Source organism: Venturia canescens, chromosome 6, assembly GCF_019457755.1.
Source record: "Venturia canescens isolate UGA chromosome 6, ASM1945775v1, whole genome shotgun sequence".
Taxonomy (NCBI): Eukaryota; Metazoa; Arthropoda; class Insecta; order Hymenoptera; family Ichneumonidae; genus Venturia; species Venturia canescens.
Genome location: NC_057426.1, coordinates 6,873,965 through 6,894,019, shown reverse-complemented (window position 1 = coordinate 6,894,019; position 20,055 = coordinate 6,873,965). Strand labels below are relative to the sequence as shown.

Sequence of the window (20,055 nt, the reverse complement as noted above, 5' to 3'; positions counted from 1 at the left end):
GAATCTTCGACAATCAGACTTGGCGACCATGCACAAACAAGTATTTCTCACATGAAAAAGACTTTTTCGTACTTTTGACATATCCCTGAAACTATACAAAGTTCGCTATGGTGAGTTATTTCCTTCTATTCCAAAAACGTTCCCGAAAACAATCGACTTTTTGACTTTCTAATACTTTTTTTTATTGAATAATTTTTATTTTTTTAATTTTTAATTTAAAATTTTTTTTTATATTATATCTTTATTTTATATTTATTTTATATTATATAAATAATTTTTAATTTTATTGAAAAATTGCCACTTTTTAGCAACAAGAATCATAGACAAGAATATTGCTATTACGCTGAGTCATATGAAATGGAAAAATGCCTTAAATTGCTATGTTAACTTCGTTGTTTTCCTCAAGACATAGGAATCCTCTTTGTGTATCATCGATCAGGCGTTTTATTAAGGATAAACATCCAACGAAAACACTTTAGAAATTCACTTACAAAATCGTTCTACACACACACACCATTGTGACAATCTGTATTTTAATCTACAAACGTAAGGGACTCATATTTCTCGCATCCCTTTTAATAAACCCCTTAAAAAACGCGTTACTAAGTGGAATTAAGGTATTTCGGTGAATTTTCGTGTACGAGAAATTTCCCAGGGCAACTTGGATTGTCTGACCCTTAAAATTTCATTGTCTTCCGGTGTATGAAAGTTGAGTAGGATAATCGTTCGCTGATATTCTCGAGGATTTCAAATCTCAAACTTTGGGTGTATCATCAGCCACCGAGAGGTATTGTCCTTGCTTTATATTTCGACTGAGCCGCAGATAGGGGTCGATAAAATGGGATTAGTTCAAGTTGTAGCCACGATATGCCAACAAAGATTATATACGAACTCCAAATACTCTTATTGAGAGACGTGGCAACGGTTCATAATGAACCTAAAAAGAGCTTTTTGTTAAATGAACAATGAACGTGTGATATACAAAACAGTAAAACAATAGAGAGTCCACATAGAATACATGCGGCTACCAAATGCACAACAAAGTGCACAAAAGATCGTCCGCCCATTGTCCGACAAAAAATTCCCTTATTTTTGGAAAAAAAGTTCTCCAAATTCCAGAATTTTCGGGATTTTTACGAATAACCTAGAATTTTCGTTCACCGTAGTATCTTGACGCACCTCACGGCCTCTCTGTTTCTATATTTATGGTGAACTGATAACGTAGCGTTTAATCACAAGTAATGACCCCATTATAATCATCTCCATTACTCAATGTCCCACGTTTAACCGTAGGCGAACGATTTCGAGTGTTTCCGAGCACTAGTATGCAGGCAATCGGTAATAATTAAATCGATTTTTTACTATCCTGGACCGCGAGGGTATGAATATTTCTTTTTTTTCAATGTCCGTAAACTTTTTTGGGTTATTAAAATTTGTTTATGAGGCACTGGACCATGGTATGAGTGTCGGAAGATATTTTTTGTGTGGCAAGAGGTTTTCTGTCAAGATCTAATAGATTTAAAGTCCGCCGAACCGCCCACGCATCGATTTATTTCAGCAGTTTCGTCGGCAACAGCGATCCACCTTAACAGCCTTTCTGCTGAAGGTTAAGCCCTCAACTAATTATCGTAATGACAAAAAATGGTACCTTTCATCAAGTCTGAAGGAACATCTGGAGAGGTCACTCCAGGCGCTCATACTACGGCTACGACGCCTGATGGAGGATGCCGGAAGCCTGGCGCTGCTTCTCCGTCTCGTTGAAGCCAGATTGTCCGCTTCGAAGCAAACCCTCGGGGCGGAATGTAATTTCTGTTGTTGATTTGTGGGAGGATTCTGAGAATTATTGTTCGGCGGTGTCGAAGAGGGTGTTAAGGCAGCGGGTGTATTAAGATCCGGCAGGGCCTCGTACTCCCAGCCACGGGCTCCCATGTCCAGGAGAGGCTCGGCCGAGGCGTTCGAGCCTCGTAAAGGATCCCGAGGCTTGCGATGATGAAACAAAGCGAATATTCGGCAGGTTGAGTCATTGGTGCTTTCTTCCTTCCTGCCGGATAAACATTTCACTCTTGAATCCAGCTTAAATGGAGCTTTTTATTAACGCAATGGAGTGAGGGCTCTCGTGACAGGTGTCCTTTTTATCCATCACCGTTCCTCCTCTTTTATGATAATGGGAGCAGGATATTTTGAGAATTCGATGCTCCCGGACAGCTCTTCTTTGATCTTCCTATCGGTCTCTCTCTCTCTCCCTCGCGTTCTTTCGCGCCTTCCTGTCTCTTTTACTCTCGACGATATTCTTCTATTTTTATATATATCGCTCGCTATCTCTCATGCTGATCGCACTTTGTCGGTTTTCAGAGATGAAATAGAGCGCGAAAAGCAAAGGCTACTCTTGTTCGAAGCCGTACACCTCGCGCTCGCTGGCTGCGCTTGATCGACAAACGCTGAACATGTGCACGCAAACCTGCTATCTTCTCTGTGACGCTTTTTCTTCAATACCTTCGACTACACCCCGCCGCGTTGTCTCTCTCTCTCTCTCTCTCTCTCTGCCTTTCTCCTCTCTTTTTCTCAGTCTTGCTGTTCACCCTTCGTAACGATATCCGTACGAGGTCGCCGAGTGATGAATATTTCAGGACGGTCGTACATCAACGCAGAGCTCACGGACTCGGCCATTATCACTCAGTGGCGTGGTTACACACGCTTCGTTCATGATCGCGCGCGTGATCCTCTCCGCAATTTCTCCTTCTCATGCTCCGTCGAACTGAGCTCTGTTGCTTTTCCCTGTCCAACAAAGTGCACTTTACGAGCCTCCCTCGATTCTTAATGGAAATTTGCTTTTACCCCTTCTCTCACTCGTCCGCACAATTATTTTTAAGTGCAATGAGCATTCTCGTTTTATTTTTCTTCAGCTTCGTGTGACGAGCTATCGCCTCGAGATCGCAGTCCGATGCAGCTTATTATTTATCACGAAACTGGCCTCTTTTATCGTCTCCTTGTAGCTCAGCGAACCATTATGAATTTCATAGTTCAAAATTCCATACGCGAATCTCCTTAACGTCGAACAATGAACGTAAATAACTTTTCGCTTAATATATTTTCCTTCAAACATTAACAGGGTTAACAGATTTGCAACGATTTATTATTTTACGTATGTACGAGATCAAGCTTTTCAATAATACCTCATTTGTCAACAAGCTAAAGTTTCTCAACAGTTAAAGTTCGTCAACAATATTAAATTCTCAACAATTTTTCAACAGAATTTTTATTATCATTGTTTTTGCGGAGTTTTCGCACGAAGACCAAACTTCGCGAGGTTTCTTATGGTCATGAGGTAGTCAAGGTCAGTGGGTCTACGGTTTCTTCTCAAATGTTACCTTCGAGGGTTTGAGTACCGGAGCAGATTAACGGGCGAAGCAACACGGCTAAGAATTGGCTCGTCTTCAGCGACGATTGCATCAATTACTTTTTTCCTCTGCTTCTCTACTCCGGTAATTACTTGGCACTGAACGCTATTGCCAACCTGTTCTGCTGAGGGGAACAATGATTCAAAACAATCTTCTATTGATTCCTCTACCAGCGTACAATCCCGGCCCTTAAATCATCGCAATGACACTTGTAACGAGCGCCGGCTGTCTCTTATCGCAGAGTTAATAGCAGCTTTTACCGTCCTTATTGCTTTTTATTTTCACGTGGGATGGATCACCTCGGAAATCGTGATAGCATGAGGACCAATCGTGGCGCAACATTTTCTCATACAAATTTTCGAATCATCGAAGCTGACCTACTCCCGGAGCATTTTCTTTTCACACTTTTTTCACTGTTATTGCTCAGTTTTATAGATTCCACGATTCAGGCAGCTCGAACAGTTTTTTAGTCAGAATAAAGGACGACGATAACAAATGTTCCTCGTGGTCTGTCTCAGCCAGGGCACTTACTACGTTGAAAACATTTTTTTCCAACTAAACAGAGCGTTGATCGAAAGTTCATAATCAATTGGAGAACAATACTCGAGCCTCCAGGAGCCACGAGCTCGTAACGAAGCTGCAATCGACAGGTCGTCAATCTTTCAAGACACTGTGAAATTAAAACGCACACTTTTTTATAAACACAATTTTCCTGATGACACAACGCAGCGTTCACCACGAGCGTTACAATGAAATTACTATCGACTTTGGAGGTACGAGCTTTTCCGCGAAAATGCTCGAGATCGACACACACATCCGCACGTCGTATAGAGTACGCAGATACGTTGAGTGAGGGTGACGACGCGGGTAGTAGCGGAGAAAGAGCGCACAGCAGAACCAGATGTGGCGCACCCTCGTCCAAGGTCGAGGAACACGCGAGATCAGCAGTGGTGGTAAATGTTCTCTATAGAACTTCAATATTTTCCAGGGATACCCAAAAAATATGGAATACCGTGAACTTCAGCTCCATGCGCTTCGACAACTGCTGGGAAATGAAGAAAAAACAAATTTCTTTTCAACGATGAGTGAGCGATGTTTGGAAAAACGTTGCTCGTTCGAATATATTTCGAGGTTTTCTTTCATCTTTTAAAATTCAGAACGGGGAGCACTCTTCGAGCTTTTAAGGCAGAAGAAATAGCCAGCACTCCTCTGATCTTTTGGCCGTTTCCGTTGCACTCGTTTCTTTTTTATCTGACCAAGAACTCGGTAGTTTTAAAGCGTAGAATCGAATTTTCTCACCGAAAAATGAACATCAAAGGACTTGGGACACTAGGAAACCGAAAGCCTTGAGCATGGTTAATCGAGCAATTTATCTTCGTAAGAAATCGTTGCACGACATTTTTTTTCTCATCCTTCCCCTCGTACTGATCGTTTCTGTATTCAAGTTTCCTCGTTCCCGACCTGGTCCCATTGGAAAAAGCTCGAAATCTCATGCAACTTCCTCCCTCCAATGAAGGAAACTGTCAACTCAAAGTTTTCTCATCAGTTGCCTTCCCAGGTGTCCTTGTCAACGAAAGTAAAAAAAACACCGAGTCAGAAAGCACCAGAATCGTACACGAAACTTCACACATAAAACGCACATTAAGGTATTCGAACGGACGTTCTGGAAAACAGAGAATTTCTTTTTCGAGGATCCTCAGAGGTCCTCGCAGTTGCAGCAACGTACCCCTTTCACTGCAGTGTATCGTAGCCGCGGTATTTCCTCTAGTGAAAACTAACAGACACTACACCGAGCTCAAACACTCCCTCCTTCGATCCCTCCCCTTCTGGCGCACCTTTGCCCGATCTTTCACTAACCCTCTTTCTCTTTATATTCACTTTTCCCCCTCTCCCTCTTCCTTAGTCCCCCCCAAACTCTCTCTTTCGTTATCGTCGTCGCATCGCATCAAGTTTTTCCTACAACATTTCTTCGAGAATGTTCACATTGTTTGCGTGAGTGGTCTGTTGCCCTTTAGCAGGGCTTCTGTCATTCGAAGTCCGTATTTTCGCTGCCTCGAAATCTGCACCACTGATGGCACGAGCACTCGTTTGCAAATCTATTCCCTTTTGGATAAGCTCCCCGCACACACATGCACGTGGACTCGCAACGTTTCCAAGGCGACTGCGCCACTCTGGGTGTACACCGCAAAAGCTCCTCGTTCACCCCTGCTCCTTTTCTCTCATCCCTTGGCACCCCTCCGTCCATCAAAGTGCTAAATGGACCAACAACCATCCGTGTGAAATAAGATCTTCTGGGAGAGTGAGAAAAAGAGGAGATAGTGGCATATACGAGAGAGGGGAAAGTTGGAGAGATGCACACTTTTCACAATCATTTATTTTGAATGGTTGAAAGGCACTGTCAGTCGGCAGAAAGCATGATTTCTTAAATGTATTTTTTCAACTAGAAATATCCCATGATCTTATATTCTCACTGTGTACTCCGAAAAAGCATGACAATACTGAACCGCATTGCATGAATAGGTGCACGAAATATCAGCATCGATTTGGTCCAGAACGGACACAGTGTTTTGCAAGGGGTGGAAGCAACGCTTGCCGCGATTGCGCATTTTCCTAGCGTATAAGGAAAGCGCGGAAAGCTCAAATGAATTTCCCGGGCGCCACGTGGTCGCTGCAGGGGAAACTCGATGCTGTGCGTCCTATCGAATGTACCTGCAGGCAACAAATGCCAAGTTGCTTCCCTACAACGGAGTTTTTACTTGGAGATTTTATTCGTCACGGAAACAGCGTATTCTTACAGGAGCGAATGAGAATTGTTTTTTATAAAATCTTCTACTTCCCGGAACTGATCTTTTGCCAGAAGTTCTTGAATTACACGAGGAAAACGAGGCCGAAAATTCCAGAGGAAGGTACTAGGAATACAGTATCTCGATTAGTAATAATCTCGAGCAGTAATAAAAATTGTTTTATCCACCATAGTAAAAGGACCAATATCCATACCTTTTATTCAAAAGACTCAAGAGTATTTTTCTCTATAAGTACAGTAAAAAATGTTTTCAGTCACTTCGAATGTTTATATTGTCAAGTATGCTCGGGCAATCCTGAAAAAAAACTATGTGTATGGTAAAATGTCACACGTATTCGGTGTATATTCGTGTATTTATCATAGAATTACTACGCTGACAATAAAAATTTGTGATTTACAATACATTTCCACTTATCAGTGAGTGCTAGTCTGACGAGATGAATAACACTCGAAAACAAAACGAAATATAGTTGTCAGATGCACCACTTTTTGCTATTCACACAAAGCTGTTTAGAATTGAAGGGAAGAAAAATTGGAAAATTCAAAAAATACTATATGCTGTTGTAATCGGTGGCTAAATATTTTGAAAATTCGTGAAAAATAGTATATTCCTCACTAGACAAAATAAATCCGTTTTCTTCGTGTACGAAGAATACAAAATATTTTTTAGCCTGAGCATGTCGATATTTTAATTTGATTACTAATCGAATTAACGACTTGTAACTAATCACTCATCACTTTTGACACAAAACTTTTGTTGACACAGAAATTTGTCGTCACTATTTTAACAAATAAAATTTGTGTCAGTAGCCTGCGCTAGGCTGTCTTGAAACAAAAATTTCTCACCGTGCTTGCCTCCACAGTTTCAGAGCTTGCAAAAACTTTGGAGCAAAGTTTGGATCGGTCGACCGCATTAATTTTCGAAAATTTTTTATCTCCATTGCAGCTTGTAATTAAATATCGGAGGTATGGCTTCATAACAATAAGAAACCCGACAATCTTTTATCGTTGATAAATAATGAGGCTGTAAAGTAATATTTGAGAAACGAACTCTACGAATAATGCTCTTCGTTTTAGTCCCTTTCTGCGGATTATTTAAAAATCGACTGAGGAAACACTCCTTGGGAAAAAAAACTTTTACAAAATCCCATGGGAACTTCGTCACGAGCAGTGTTCATGTGCAGCTATTATAATTCGGTGGTCCTCAACGGAGTCGGGTCATTACTCATTCACGGTAAATTAGACAAAGAAATCCTTTGGCCGCAGTGCGATGTCTCGTTGCTCCCTCACTTAAGCTTTGGATTAATGATTCCTGATGCTCTCCATAACAAGCCGAGTATTCAAGATAACGTTGAAATGAAATCTCCGTGCTGAAATGCATTCGGAATATTCTCGTGCACAGTTAGTATCTTGAGTTGGAGGCAGTGCTGAACTCGTCGACAAAAAAATGTGCTCCAAGCTCCCCTTCAAAGACTCTCACACTTTTTAACGAGCGCCGACAAAAAATCATTTCAATAATGGCGAGAGAGCGCCGAATATTTCGCCTGCTTACTCTTTTTGACCCAAATATCTTTAAGTAGAATTCTCCGGAAGAGGAAAAAACTCACGTACTCGCACACTGTATTTACCGAGTGATGAGAGAATAATCAATCGGTCGAACTATGCACGCGTGAGCTCTGATGGTCAGACAGATATCCTCGGAAAAACTCCCGGTAAAGTCAAGTGTCTACTAGGAAATATGGGCAAGCGCACTCTGCAGATAAACTTCAGTAATAGCGAGTCTTGCCGAGTCGAGATTACAGGAAATTAAATTTTAAACGTTCGAAAAAGAAATAGAATTTCTCTTCCTCTTTCCATCTCTGTTTATCTTCCTTCGACATACAATCGGTAAAACAGTTTTCTCAAGTTTGAAAATTTAATTAATCCAGCAATAACATCGGGTTTGACAGCCCACACACAAAGTCCATTGACCCACAAAAACTTTTGACTTTGTTTCCATTCACTCAGACAAGCTTGTCAAATACAAACATTCATAAAATGTTGTCTGCACCTGCTCGACTATCATTTCCAATTTTCGGGGTTAATTGCAATGCGAACGTTTGAGATAGTAATTTCGCCGATGGTTACGATGATCAATATTTGGCCAACGAGAATTTTAGTCCAGTTGTAAATTCATCAGAAGAGACTAATTAGCGAAATTAGTGCGTTCACAAGAAAAAACTGTCCTGATCATATTACCCATCCCAATTACATGCTAAGTGGACCATGCGAAATTAATAACAAATTGTCACTTGATAAGCTAACAATGCTGAATAACGAAACGTAACGTTTGTTAATTCTACAAACGTTACAAAGATCAACTTTACCGAAATGGTAATAAAAATAAATGGCTAACCATCCATTAATCCGTAGACACCACATTGGTGGAAATTTGCACCCCCGAAAATATCAAGTTTCTATAAAACTTCAAAATTCCTTTCTTCAGTTTGGCCACTTTTCTATAATAAAACTTGGTTTTTCAATTTTTTTCATGATTGTAATCGAATATGAAGGAATCGACCCGTAAAAAGTCTCGCTGTAAGATTAATTCCATGCATTCATGAATGAAATAAAAAGTTTTGAAAAGTCCAAGTGCAAATTTGCACCAGTGTGGTGAGTGTGCGATCTCAAAGGGAGTGCGGTGTTCACGGGTTAAAAAAGTTTCTTTCAACCCAATGTGTGCCCTACGGTCGAAAGGCTTAAGTCCTTGAACAAAAGCGATAAAATTTTATGGAAACGTCATCCCCTCTTTATGATATCATTATCTACACATAAAAATTGAGATGGTAATGCCCTTTAAACTTGAATTGGCCTCAGGAAGCATTTGTTATTCTATAGCCAAATAAAACTGGATGTTTATTGAGTTGTTATTAGAATTTCTTTTTGTATTTCGTAGGCAGCAGGAACAATACGAATGTAACGATTCGTCTGGGTGCATTGATCCGGTTGGAAATAGTGTACGAGCCGTTAGAACAAAAGTTTCAACAGGCTGAGGTAGTAAACAGAAAAGTAAAAGGGAGCAACGAGTGATCCCAAAGAATGAAAATAATAGCAAAATTACAAGATTTACAAATTACTTATCAAAACTTTAATGTTCATTGTGAAGAGATGAACCAGTTAAAGTTTCGAGGATATCGTTGCATGGAGCAGGTGTGTCGGTGACTTGCACAAACTCAAGCAAACTTTTGCTTGAGTATAATGAGCACCCACAAAATTATGAGCCTGTTACACCTTCCAGATATGTTTTCGATGCTATCGAAACGAATTCGATCTTTCGATAGACCAAAATTCGTTGTTGATTTTCTGGTGTTGGATTCAATCTTCGATGAGACTCAAAGAATCTTCCCTTCGTTGAACTGAGCTACAAATTTCATCTGTAACATTCCTTTTCCCTCGGTGAACCTCGCAATCCAATTTTTTTTCCACCTTCACGATTGAGAGCAGCTCTAGGCTCTTCATTTTCAACCTACACTACGACACAAAAAGGTTTCATCCATTTGATCCCTCGGCATTTATTTCTAGTGCGAAGCTGTGCCAAACCCGTTGGAATTTCGAACAATTTTCTGTAGAAGGTTGCGAAATAACTTTGATCCCAATGACGCCGTTGTCAGGGATTCCGATTGTATTGCTGGGATAAAAATCGTCCATGAAGACATCGCTAAACGCGAGTGCGTCGGGGAATTCCTACACGGCTTTAGGCCCATCCATCTGAAGATTTTTTCACGTAAGATCTGTAAGCCCTCGAGAACTCTTAGGCCTTAATCCTCCCCTCATCATATCCGATGTCTTATGTATAGAAGGGCTCAATTATGTACACGTTACAGGAATAGTGAGCTAAAATAAGAAGCGAAATTTCGAACCAGGAATTAATATGATGAAATAATTTTCATTTAAATCTGGCTCACTTTTTGAATAAAGTTCATTGAACACATTTTTTATAATAATAACTTCATTTTTGTTTGATCTTCAACGAATAAATTGTTTCACATATTTCTACTGGTCTATAAAGATTGAACGCATCGGTCACGAGTGTTTGGGAGCAATGCGAGTATACAGACACGTTTTACCGAACCTTTTCACCCAATTTTCCAGTTTATTATTGCAATTTGTTCCGGACAGAGGAAACATGATGGCGGATAGAGTGAGTCTACCGAAAAACTGGTGAAATTGGATCGTTGAAAGTTACGAGGTGCTGTATGCATTGAAGCTTGATGGTGGAAAATGTTTTCACACGATTCGACAAATCGTCGAGTTTCTACGTACGTGGCAAAAGAGACAAGTGGATGTTTGTTATAGAAGCGGTCAATGGTCGATTCCACTCGAGTGAACCAGCATTAGGGGGTTCCTCCAACGAGCTGCTTCAGGCTCGGGCCACGTCATGAGGAGGCAATCTCATTTCTAGAACCGCGATCTTTTGATCGCGATGTTTTACCGGGGCAACGTATAGCTTACATAATAGCCGAGTGACTGAAGGAGGCCGACAATTAACGAGAATTTCAATCTTCCGTGGATGATGGAAAAGCTATTGCAGCAAATGATCCGCGCATTTACGAGGCGATCTTGGAAAATGAAATTCAGGACACAACAAAAAACCGGAGGCTTTTATGATTGCTTCATCGATCCCCGTCAAAGAGGAGTCCCATTATATAGGAATTCGTGTCCATCGGGAACGGCAATTTTATTGATCGCCATTCCATCGAAATTCTCTCCAATTTCGTCGGCCCAAATAATCATTGAAGCGTTAATCACTCGTGAGGAAAAAAACGTTTACTTTTCTTCAATCTTTCCATCTCTGGAAAAAAAGAATTCTTCTACCCCCCAAATCAGTATTAATGATCTCGGCCATTCGCAGCGGGAGGAGCTTCGACTTCAATGGAATTGAGCCCACGATGATGACGAAAGGAATCGTAACTCTTCAGTCCTGATAGTCAGAAATAGAAACCTAACGACCGCTTGCAAAAGTACAAGAACAAAATTGACCTTTTCTGTCACGAAAAGCCTAAATGGCGGAACAACGCTTTGAAATAAAAAAATAAAATAAAGCCCTGCCGGAAATTGCTCCCTTCCTGTCCCTCTCTCTCTTTCTTATCCCTTTCCCTATCGTTTTCAACCGTGTACACACCGATGAGAACCGAGACGAATAGCAAAAATAGAAACTCCGGTCGATATTAATTGTGTCAAGTGTGAGCCCTCGGGGCTCTCAGGACGGGACAGCATGCTCTTGCACTCTTTTTATACAGCATTCTCGTAAAAGGAAAGACAATGCCCGGGCACGTATAAACGAGGAAGCTCCTATGTGACTTATGACCTCACGTAAATCTATGGCAGGGTGATCTTTATCTCGAGGGTTTTTGAATTCTAATGCTCAAACGGACCGAACATTTTCCAAGAAAGGACAAGATGAGTTGAGCCCCAGAAGATTTATATTAATTTCGCAAGCGTACACGTTGGCATTTTTAGCTTCGATGATCTTGTTTAGGGTTACAAAGTGCATTTGTGCTTCACATCTTTGCGTCAAAATACCATGAATACCATGAATGAGAAAATTACGAGCAGCACTGATATAACAATAAATAATCTTTGTTTCAGTGTCATTTTTATGCTCTTGTTGAACAGCAACAAAATTTTACTGCAGCGTACAGTAAATTCGACCTTTTGGAGCGGAGTCAGGAAAATTTATTCACGTCGAGGACAAGCACGTTGGGAGTTTGCCTACAATTGTGTATCAGAGTATAGAAAAAAAAAACTAGGAAACAAGGTTTCATGAATCAAAACATCAGCGATGCTGACAGACGCCGAGGATTTACTTTTTCTTCGACTGGATCTGTCCCTTGGGATCGGAAGCGAAAAGTATTTATAAGTGAAGCATCTTGCCCGGCCGAGCAAAAGAACGACAAAAAATTAGCTTCGTATTGAAAGTATCGAGCGAACGTTTCCCAAGAAAATGACAAGCTTTTAAAGAGGAATTTCATTTAGTTATCTACCTTCGTACGCTTTTTCATCGCATGAAATTGCGTGTAACAGAAATACGCTCGTATACCAGTTTGTGCCAAGCCTTTTGTCTCATTATTGACCGCAAAAATGCTTTCCCTCTATTTTCTCGTTTTTTTATCGTCGTTATCGTAACTTGATTAGTAGCTCGGAAATTTCTAGCCATGGAATCAGTTCAATTTATGCGAATATTTTTATACTTCATATCAACTATCAACAACCGATTTTTTTTTGGGACCATCATTTCAACGAGCTTTTCTTAAGTACTCGCCAATTCAACGGATCGTTATTAATTGTACGAAATTTATAATTTTACCATCATCACTTCGCACTCAATGACACTTGATGTGAAAATTTTGTTATTTTATTGATTCATTTATTTCTGGTCGGTAGTGTAAATTTTCATGCGGTTCAAATTTGATCAATTGTTTTAAAGATAAAATGCGGGAGGGGGAAGGGGGGGGGGATTGTTTAAAGTATCTACAAATATCCCTCAGTAAAAACAACTTGGATGAATTTCATGTCTTCGATATATTGAAGTTACGAATTTATGTAAACTTCATAAAAATTGCGAAAATCCTAAAAGTTTGTTTGCTAGGACTGTTATCGTATTTATTGTACGTAACACTAGAAAAGCTTCTTTCCTTTTCCAAGTTTGTGCTATTACTGAACGAAGAATGAATAAATATCTGTCAGTGGCAGGAACAAAAAAACTCTTGGAGTATCCGGTATAGTATTCAAACACAAAGCCTTTAAGGGAAAGAGAAGAATGGAAAAAGACGTTTCTGAGTGGATCGCAAACCCTTATCATCATCCCTCAATTTACACCGGTTTAGTATGTTCTTGTATAAAATCCTTTCGAATAAAGTGATCGAGATGCCGAAGTTATATACTGCCATTTGAACAGGCTCGAGCAAACAAAAAATCATTGATTCTTCCATGAACCCAAACACTACAGAATACTGATTTTCGTTAATAATAAAGTGAAAGTGCAGGCGTATGGACTCGAAGCGTTCCAAGCCGCGTCACCGAACATTTATCGAAGAATTTAAATTTCAAATGTGCAAAAAGTGCTCAAAAACACTTTTGGTAAATACGACATTCCAAAAGTTGGATTTGACAACATTGCAAACTGGTTAATTGTAGTTAAAACATTTTGAACGTATAATAATGAGTGAGAATAAAATTTTATTAAGGTTCAGTTCAATCCGTTCACTCTTTGCATGATTTACGAATGCTTTACTTAGGCAATCTTAAACCCTTGCTTTTTCTTATAGTTATAAATTCCACGACAACCTCTCATCAAGAAGACCCACCTTGTTACAAACAATATAATATTTCAACAAAAAAGTCTCTTCCAATACAAAAAAAAAAAAAGTAGTGGAAGGAACTGTTTTAAGATGTATATCATGAAGATCTTTATTATATAACCAGTCTGCGATGGGAACTCGGTCAATAAAAGAGGTCAAAACTTTCAAGTTCGATGATAAACACGTTTCATAAAGTGCCTCGCTCCTAGTAGACCAAACGGTGCGACACTCGTGGCAAATCAAAGCAGAGTGTGTGTCATATTGACGAGAAAGCGAGCTTTAAAGTCAAAGGATCGTACCTGCCTCTATAATTTTCGTCTCAGGAATATTATATTAAACTATAAAAAAAAGGATGTGGAGAATCGATTTATCCTACCGAAATATATACGTGCGGACATTTTGCCATTCAGCCCTGAGCTTCCAGGCTGAATTCCCTGCTTTTCAATGTCACTGAAAAGTTTTTAACGTTTCCATCTTTTGATCCATGTGCACAAGCATCAGAGAAGCTCTTCAAGGAAAAGTGGCGAAAACGGTACTTGAAACCGGCCCTTCAAAGTATCCTAGAAAATACCAACATACTCGAAAGCTCAACAAGCATGTGCAGGAAAAAGATGACGGACGAGTGCTGAAGAGACAAGAAGGAGCAAACTTTAGTTCGTTAGCAGCTCGCAGAAGCAGTCGAAGAAAATTTAAGTGCTGGTCGGAGGACCCTGGAATAAGAACTGGGTCCAGCATAACTAGAAATTCCCACGTCCATGGTCCTTCGAACATTCGAGCTCGTACGAAGACTCCCAACATGAAAACCCAACCACTTTTCGTGAAACATTCCGATTTCAATTTTCAAAAACGTAAAAATTCTTCTGAGTTTGCTTAAAGTAACTTTTGAACATGACAAATTTCTCCGCACTTTCGTGTATTGATCTGCGACATTTTCTTATACTACTGAACTTCCAATTATTTGAAATTGCAGTTTCGCCCATGAGCCATTGAAAGTCAGGATTTTAACATGCAGAAGAGAAGCAGCGATTGATTAAGGCTCGACATAATGGAGGAGCAGCGTCCTGTAATGAGCAAGAGTGCTACATGTCACTTGAAGAATTCGATGAGGCTTGAGCTAAAGTCGATTGGCCTTCACCAGCAAAATACGAGGTCAGGAGCCCTTCTTCATAACTCAAGGAGTACAACGTACAGGATACTTCCAGCTGCACAGACTTTCGACTAATTATTTACTTTTGTTCACTTAGACTGCGCCAATTTCGTCACAAACATTTGCTTTCAATTTTTTTTCCTATTTTCATTTGCACAAATTTTTTTTCTGAATGTACCCAAAGTTCGATAAAATTTGAACGATTGTGTCAAACCATTTGATCTTTCGTTACAATTCGAACTGTTTTCATTGGGTCATGGCCATTGTTCAATCATCCATTCATACTATCTTATTCTCAACTTGAAACACCGCTCGAATGGAACTTGGATGAATATAAGAATGGGAATAAAACATGTGAGTGGCCCGGTTTCCTTTCGTGAGCTAAATTTCCCAGTCGAATAAGACGAATCAGCCTTTTCTTGGAATCAGCGATCTAGGCAAGAAACTTTACACTCATTTTGTAAACTCAGCAGTTTTTGAAAAGGTTTTTCTTCCAATACGATTCGATTATTCTTGATTAGCGAATCGATCATAAAAATAATTCAAAACTCACAAATATTTATGAGGAATGTGACCCTTTGATTTTTAATTTATTTTCTGATGAAATACCTGAAAAGAATTTACTGAAATCGAATAAACTGATCAAGTAAATGGGCTTAAATTTGCGACGAGAGTCTATTTTGAAACGTCCAACACGAAATGTCTCGGTTTTCGGTTTTTCGATAGTTTATTAAAATCTATTAGTTTATAAAAACCTCTGTTTTCCAATAGTTTATTGCCGACGTTTACACGGAGAAAACGAGGCCAAAAATTCTACAGGAAAGTACTAAAAATATAGTAGTATCTCGAGGACAGTATATAACTGGATTGCAGCATTAATTCGAAGAGCAGTAATAAGAACTATTCTATTCACCATAGTAAAAGGACCAATATTCATCCCTTTTATTCAAAAGACTTAAGAGTCTTTTTCTCTATAAGCATAGTAAAAAATGTTTTCAGTCACTTCAAATGTTTATATCGTCAAGTATGCTCGGGCAATCCTGAAAAAAAACTATGTGTATGGTAAAATGTCACACGTATTCGGTGTATATTCGTGTATTTATCATAGAATTACTACGCTGACAGTAAAAATTTGTGATTTACAATACATTTCCACTTATCAGTGAGTGCTAGTCTGACGAGATGAATAACACTCGAAAACAAAACGAAATATAGTTTTCAGATGCACCACTTTTTGTTATTCACACAAAGCTGTTTAGAATTGAAGGGAAGAAAAATTGGAAAATTCTAAAAATACTATGCTCTTTGTAATCGGTGGCTAAATACTTTTAACCCTTAAAGTGCACACTGGGTCGTTTTGACCCCATATGCATATGGATGACGCAATAAGTGTGCACTCGAAGGGTTAAAATTCTTGAAAAATAATATATTCTTCACTAAACCGTATTCTCCGTGTAGTTGAGCAGTTTTTTTTAATTGGGAAAACAAATTATTCGAATAATCAATGCTGTTATTTTGTCTGGATGAACGTAGGGAACTTTCGATCAAGATACGGAAAGTAAGCGTTAATCGACGCTTCATGAGATTATCAACAATTTCATATCCTCTCGCCTCGTGTGATCCATCATTCTCATATACCCCTCGTCGTATTCTATATTAGTTGATACGAACGAATATCAATAATTTCGCTCCAACGCTGCTTCGTATATCGGAATGGTTCTACGTGATTTTGACCAAGTGCACGTGTCACGATTTTTTGTTTCTTCTTCGTGGGTTCTCCTGTAATTTATGTGAGGAAGTTATTTTTTGCCCGAGGGAAGTACACTTTTGTATTTCATGATCCATCAATCTCCATCATTTTTTTTACTCCACGTGGCAGTCAACCTACAAATACGAATTTGAAAAATATCTAGATTTTTTAAATCAAAATCCTACCGTCAAAATTCTCAAATTATTAAGCAAATTCGATCAATGATAAGATCGAATTGTTCAGCAGATTATTCACATTTCTCAAAATTTACTTTTTTTTCGTGAATACCGAAACGTTGACATGAACATCAGTTTGTTTATATGTCAGTCAAAATTCCTTTTTATTCAATATAATAAGTGTTTTTAATTGCTTAAGAAACTGTTTTAACGCACAGAAGGAACATTCAGCACGATTTAAATCCGACGCTTATCAAGTAATATTTCATTGAATTCTATCTTCGTTTTGTTCGAGCATAAATAACCCGTTTTTAGGGCAGACCGTTTTTCATAATTGGAGTGAAAATAGAGATATTCACGCAGTGAAAATTCGACATCATTACACTCATGAATATTCGGTTAGAAGCTGTACGAAATGCTGTATTTCTATGCCACCTCTTCACAGCCACAGCCCAGTGACCTTTGATACAGACACGGATGAAATATGTCCAAAAACTCCACGACGATGTACGGATGCTACATGAAAATCGAATGGCGAGAGAATAATAAAACCACCGTCCCAAATCCACTGTGAGGTTTCAACGTTTTTTTTTTCGTTCGTCGTCAATCTATGGATGCGTCGAAAGTTTTGTCGCTTCTTTATCGCCCAAATGGCTCCGTTATTCGCTCTTCCTCTCTTTAAGGTATTCCATCAGGATGAAAAGGGGGCAAAAAAGGATTTTTTGACACGAGGACAGTCATTTCGGATCTCGAACGAAAGCAAGACCCCAAAATCTCGCTTTGATTCTCGATTTTTTTCTTTTTAAGGAAGCAAGGTTACTCCGATTTTTTCTACAGTAAATGTAGCTCGATAAAATCATCCCCCTGGTTGACTTTATGAATGATTCTGGAGCGAATATATTTGGGAAAATAAACTAAAACTCCAGTTTTTGTGGAACTCTATCGAGTTGAGTTATTCCAGTGCAAAAGAACGAGCAATCAATCGCAGCTGTGAAAAGGATTTCATTTTTAACGAGAAAAAAATTAAAAACCCTTTGTTATCGTGCTGATTGTGGCGCGCGAAAAGTCATTTCGAGATATAAAAGCAGTGCAGTCGCCGCCGGGTGCGGCAATCCCTACGATCATGGGCGGTCGTTTCCATCGTCATAACGATGTCACTCGCTGGAATTTTTTTTATCAAATTCTTTCCTCTGTTCTTCAAGCGTTAAAGAAAAAAAAATGTAATATTTTTCTCCTGTAAAGTTTATGAAAAATTTTAATAGAGTGAATGGAGTACTGCGATTTCCGCTTCTCTGCACCTGTTTTTAAATTTTTTTTTATTTTTTTTTAATTTCTTCTGATCTTTGATACAGAATCACGCAATACATAATTGTAATTGTTTCACGAAAAGTTGTATAAACGTAATAATAAACGTGTGAAATGAAATTGCGAAAAACAGGGTGCGTCTCGAGCGAACGGAACTTGGATAATTTTCTCAATTTCCGTAAAGCTCACATAAAAGCCTCGCATACAATTCGTGTGTTGATGAGTCGTTAAATAACGTGAGATAGACTACGACAAATATAATGTAAAAAGAAGATTTTGCTTTCGTGATATATTCGAGAAAATGAAAAGCTCTCCACGAAATTCTGCTCAAATTAATAAAAAATCCTTGCAGTTTTAAAGGGAAGGTGGAGAAATTCAATTTATGAAGATTTCGAAAGATTTAAAAACGTAAAAACAATAAAAATACATAATCAAGGACCACGACTTTTATCGTCGGTTGAATATATTCCCATGGACCACAGACTGAAATGAAATGAGGGATTCGACACTCATCACCACAAGATTTTATCCAGGATTTAAATAAATCTAGAGATGGAAGCTCAAAGCAGAGATTAACTGGATCGACCGAAGCTCTTCAGATGAAATTATTTTCATAGCTCGTGGCATAAAATTTCAATTGAAACATCAAAGGGAGATCGTGGACTCTAATCCCATAAAACTTATTACAAAATTACAGACAACCAGAGAAAGTGGATCAATCCTCAATTAACCGTGAAACAGAGCCGACAGAAAAAAAAATCACAAGACACATGATGAAATTAGAAAAATCGTGATGTAAGCTAACAATCGTTGAGATTTCTGGTGTTCGAACCACTTATCGGAATCCTACTCGATTCATATGTTCTCGTTTTGTGATTCATCAATATTTATTAAGCGAGCTGTATGGCTTTTTTTCAATTATCGTAACTAAACTTTTATCGAGTTTGGCTAAGTTTGCTTCGTTCATTTGATTCCCCTCGTGCCTCAAGATTTTCTATCTACAATCACAAAAGTAGTGCCTCAAGAAGGGGAAAAAAAACTTTTCTTCCCACTTGCTCAGATAATCAAATAAACTTTATTCCCCTCATTGATGTATGCTGGAAAATATATATCTATAGAGCTGCGGTAGCGTCTTGACGTCAAGTATTGAAATCTATAAGCACGAGTCAACTTACAATGGAATATCTGATCATCAGTCACACAGACACATTTTATTTTTAAGAATACGATTCATATTTACAGGTACTGTTGTGACCACTCGGCTTTAATAAAATTCAAGAAAATTCTCACGTCGAGTAGCCAGCCAATGGATGAGATCCAAATGTAAGAATTCCTCAGTCTTTTCATGTTCGTCTCATGCCTTCGAATTTCAGGACTGAGGTTTTTTATCGGTGTGAATACTTGGCATGTTTTTGAAGTGAATACTTCTTATGCGAGACCGGCGTTGCAAGACTGGAAAAGAGTATGAGTGAAGAGAGAATAAATGAGCTCGTTATTAAAAAATGAACATTTTGTCAAGTTTTGTCTTCGTTTGGTTTTCGTTACTTTCAGTATATGGTAAATATTAAAAAATTGAGAGTTCAAAAAAAATTATTGCAGATTTCACTCAATTTGTCAATGTTAATCGGTCGATAACGAGTTTATTTATTGTTACGAAATTTTTACAGAACCTCTTAAATATTTCATACAAAAACATACCACATTTTCAGAATTTCATCACCTTTTGCGTTTCGGGACTCAACATCTTTTTTAATACTTTATATCCTGTCATACATTATACATATTCCTGTATTAGCGAGGAAGCAGGCCACGATGACCCTTCGAGGGGCCAGAACACGAATAATCGTTACAAAAATGGCACCCGAAAATCGTATCGAGCTTGAAAAAATCTTATCTTTTCACTCATTCTGTTAATAACATAAAAAACACATTTCTCCTCAGAAAACTAGTTGCATTTATAAAAATGCCAAGAACTCGTTTTTTCGTGCAGGTTCCAGCTGCTCGTGTTCTCTGAACGCGGGGATAAAAATGGCAGGAATTTTTGACACAAGTCTGGATCGGTGCTGAACTTTTTCCAGGGATCAGACTCAGATGGGAAGTGAAAATGGGGACTAAGCCTCGTGGTTATCGAGGTGC

General features: G+C 38.8%; 1 protein-coding gene across 12 annotated transcripts in view; it reads right to left on the bottom strand.

The window, feature by feature from the left end:
* Positions 1 to 20,055, bottom strand: part of SLO2 (slowpoke 2) — a 175,404-nt gene that overhangs the window by 148,677 nt on the left and 6,672 nt on the right. For 5 of the 12 annotated variants that reach the window (XM_043422164.1, XM_043422162.1, XM_043422159.1 and 2 more), the window contains exon 1: positions 1,649 to 5,144. The exons of 2 other annotated variants lie outside the window; for them this stretch is intronic. In XM_043422164.1, the coding sequence (XP_043278099.1) occupies positions 1,649 to 1,929 (281 nt within the window). In that variant the 5' untranslated portion in view covers positions 1,930 to 5,144. Of the gene's footprint in view, positions 1 to 1,648; positions 5,146 to 20,055 lie in introns of those variants that run through there. 5 more of the 12 variants (XM_043422158.1, XM_043422169.1, XM_043422160.1 and 2 more) reach the window with 2 other exon arrangements.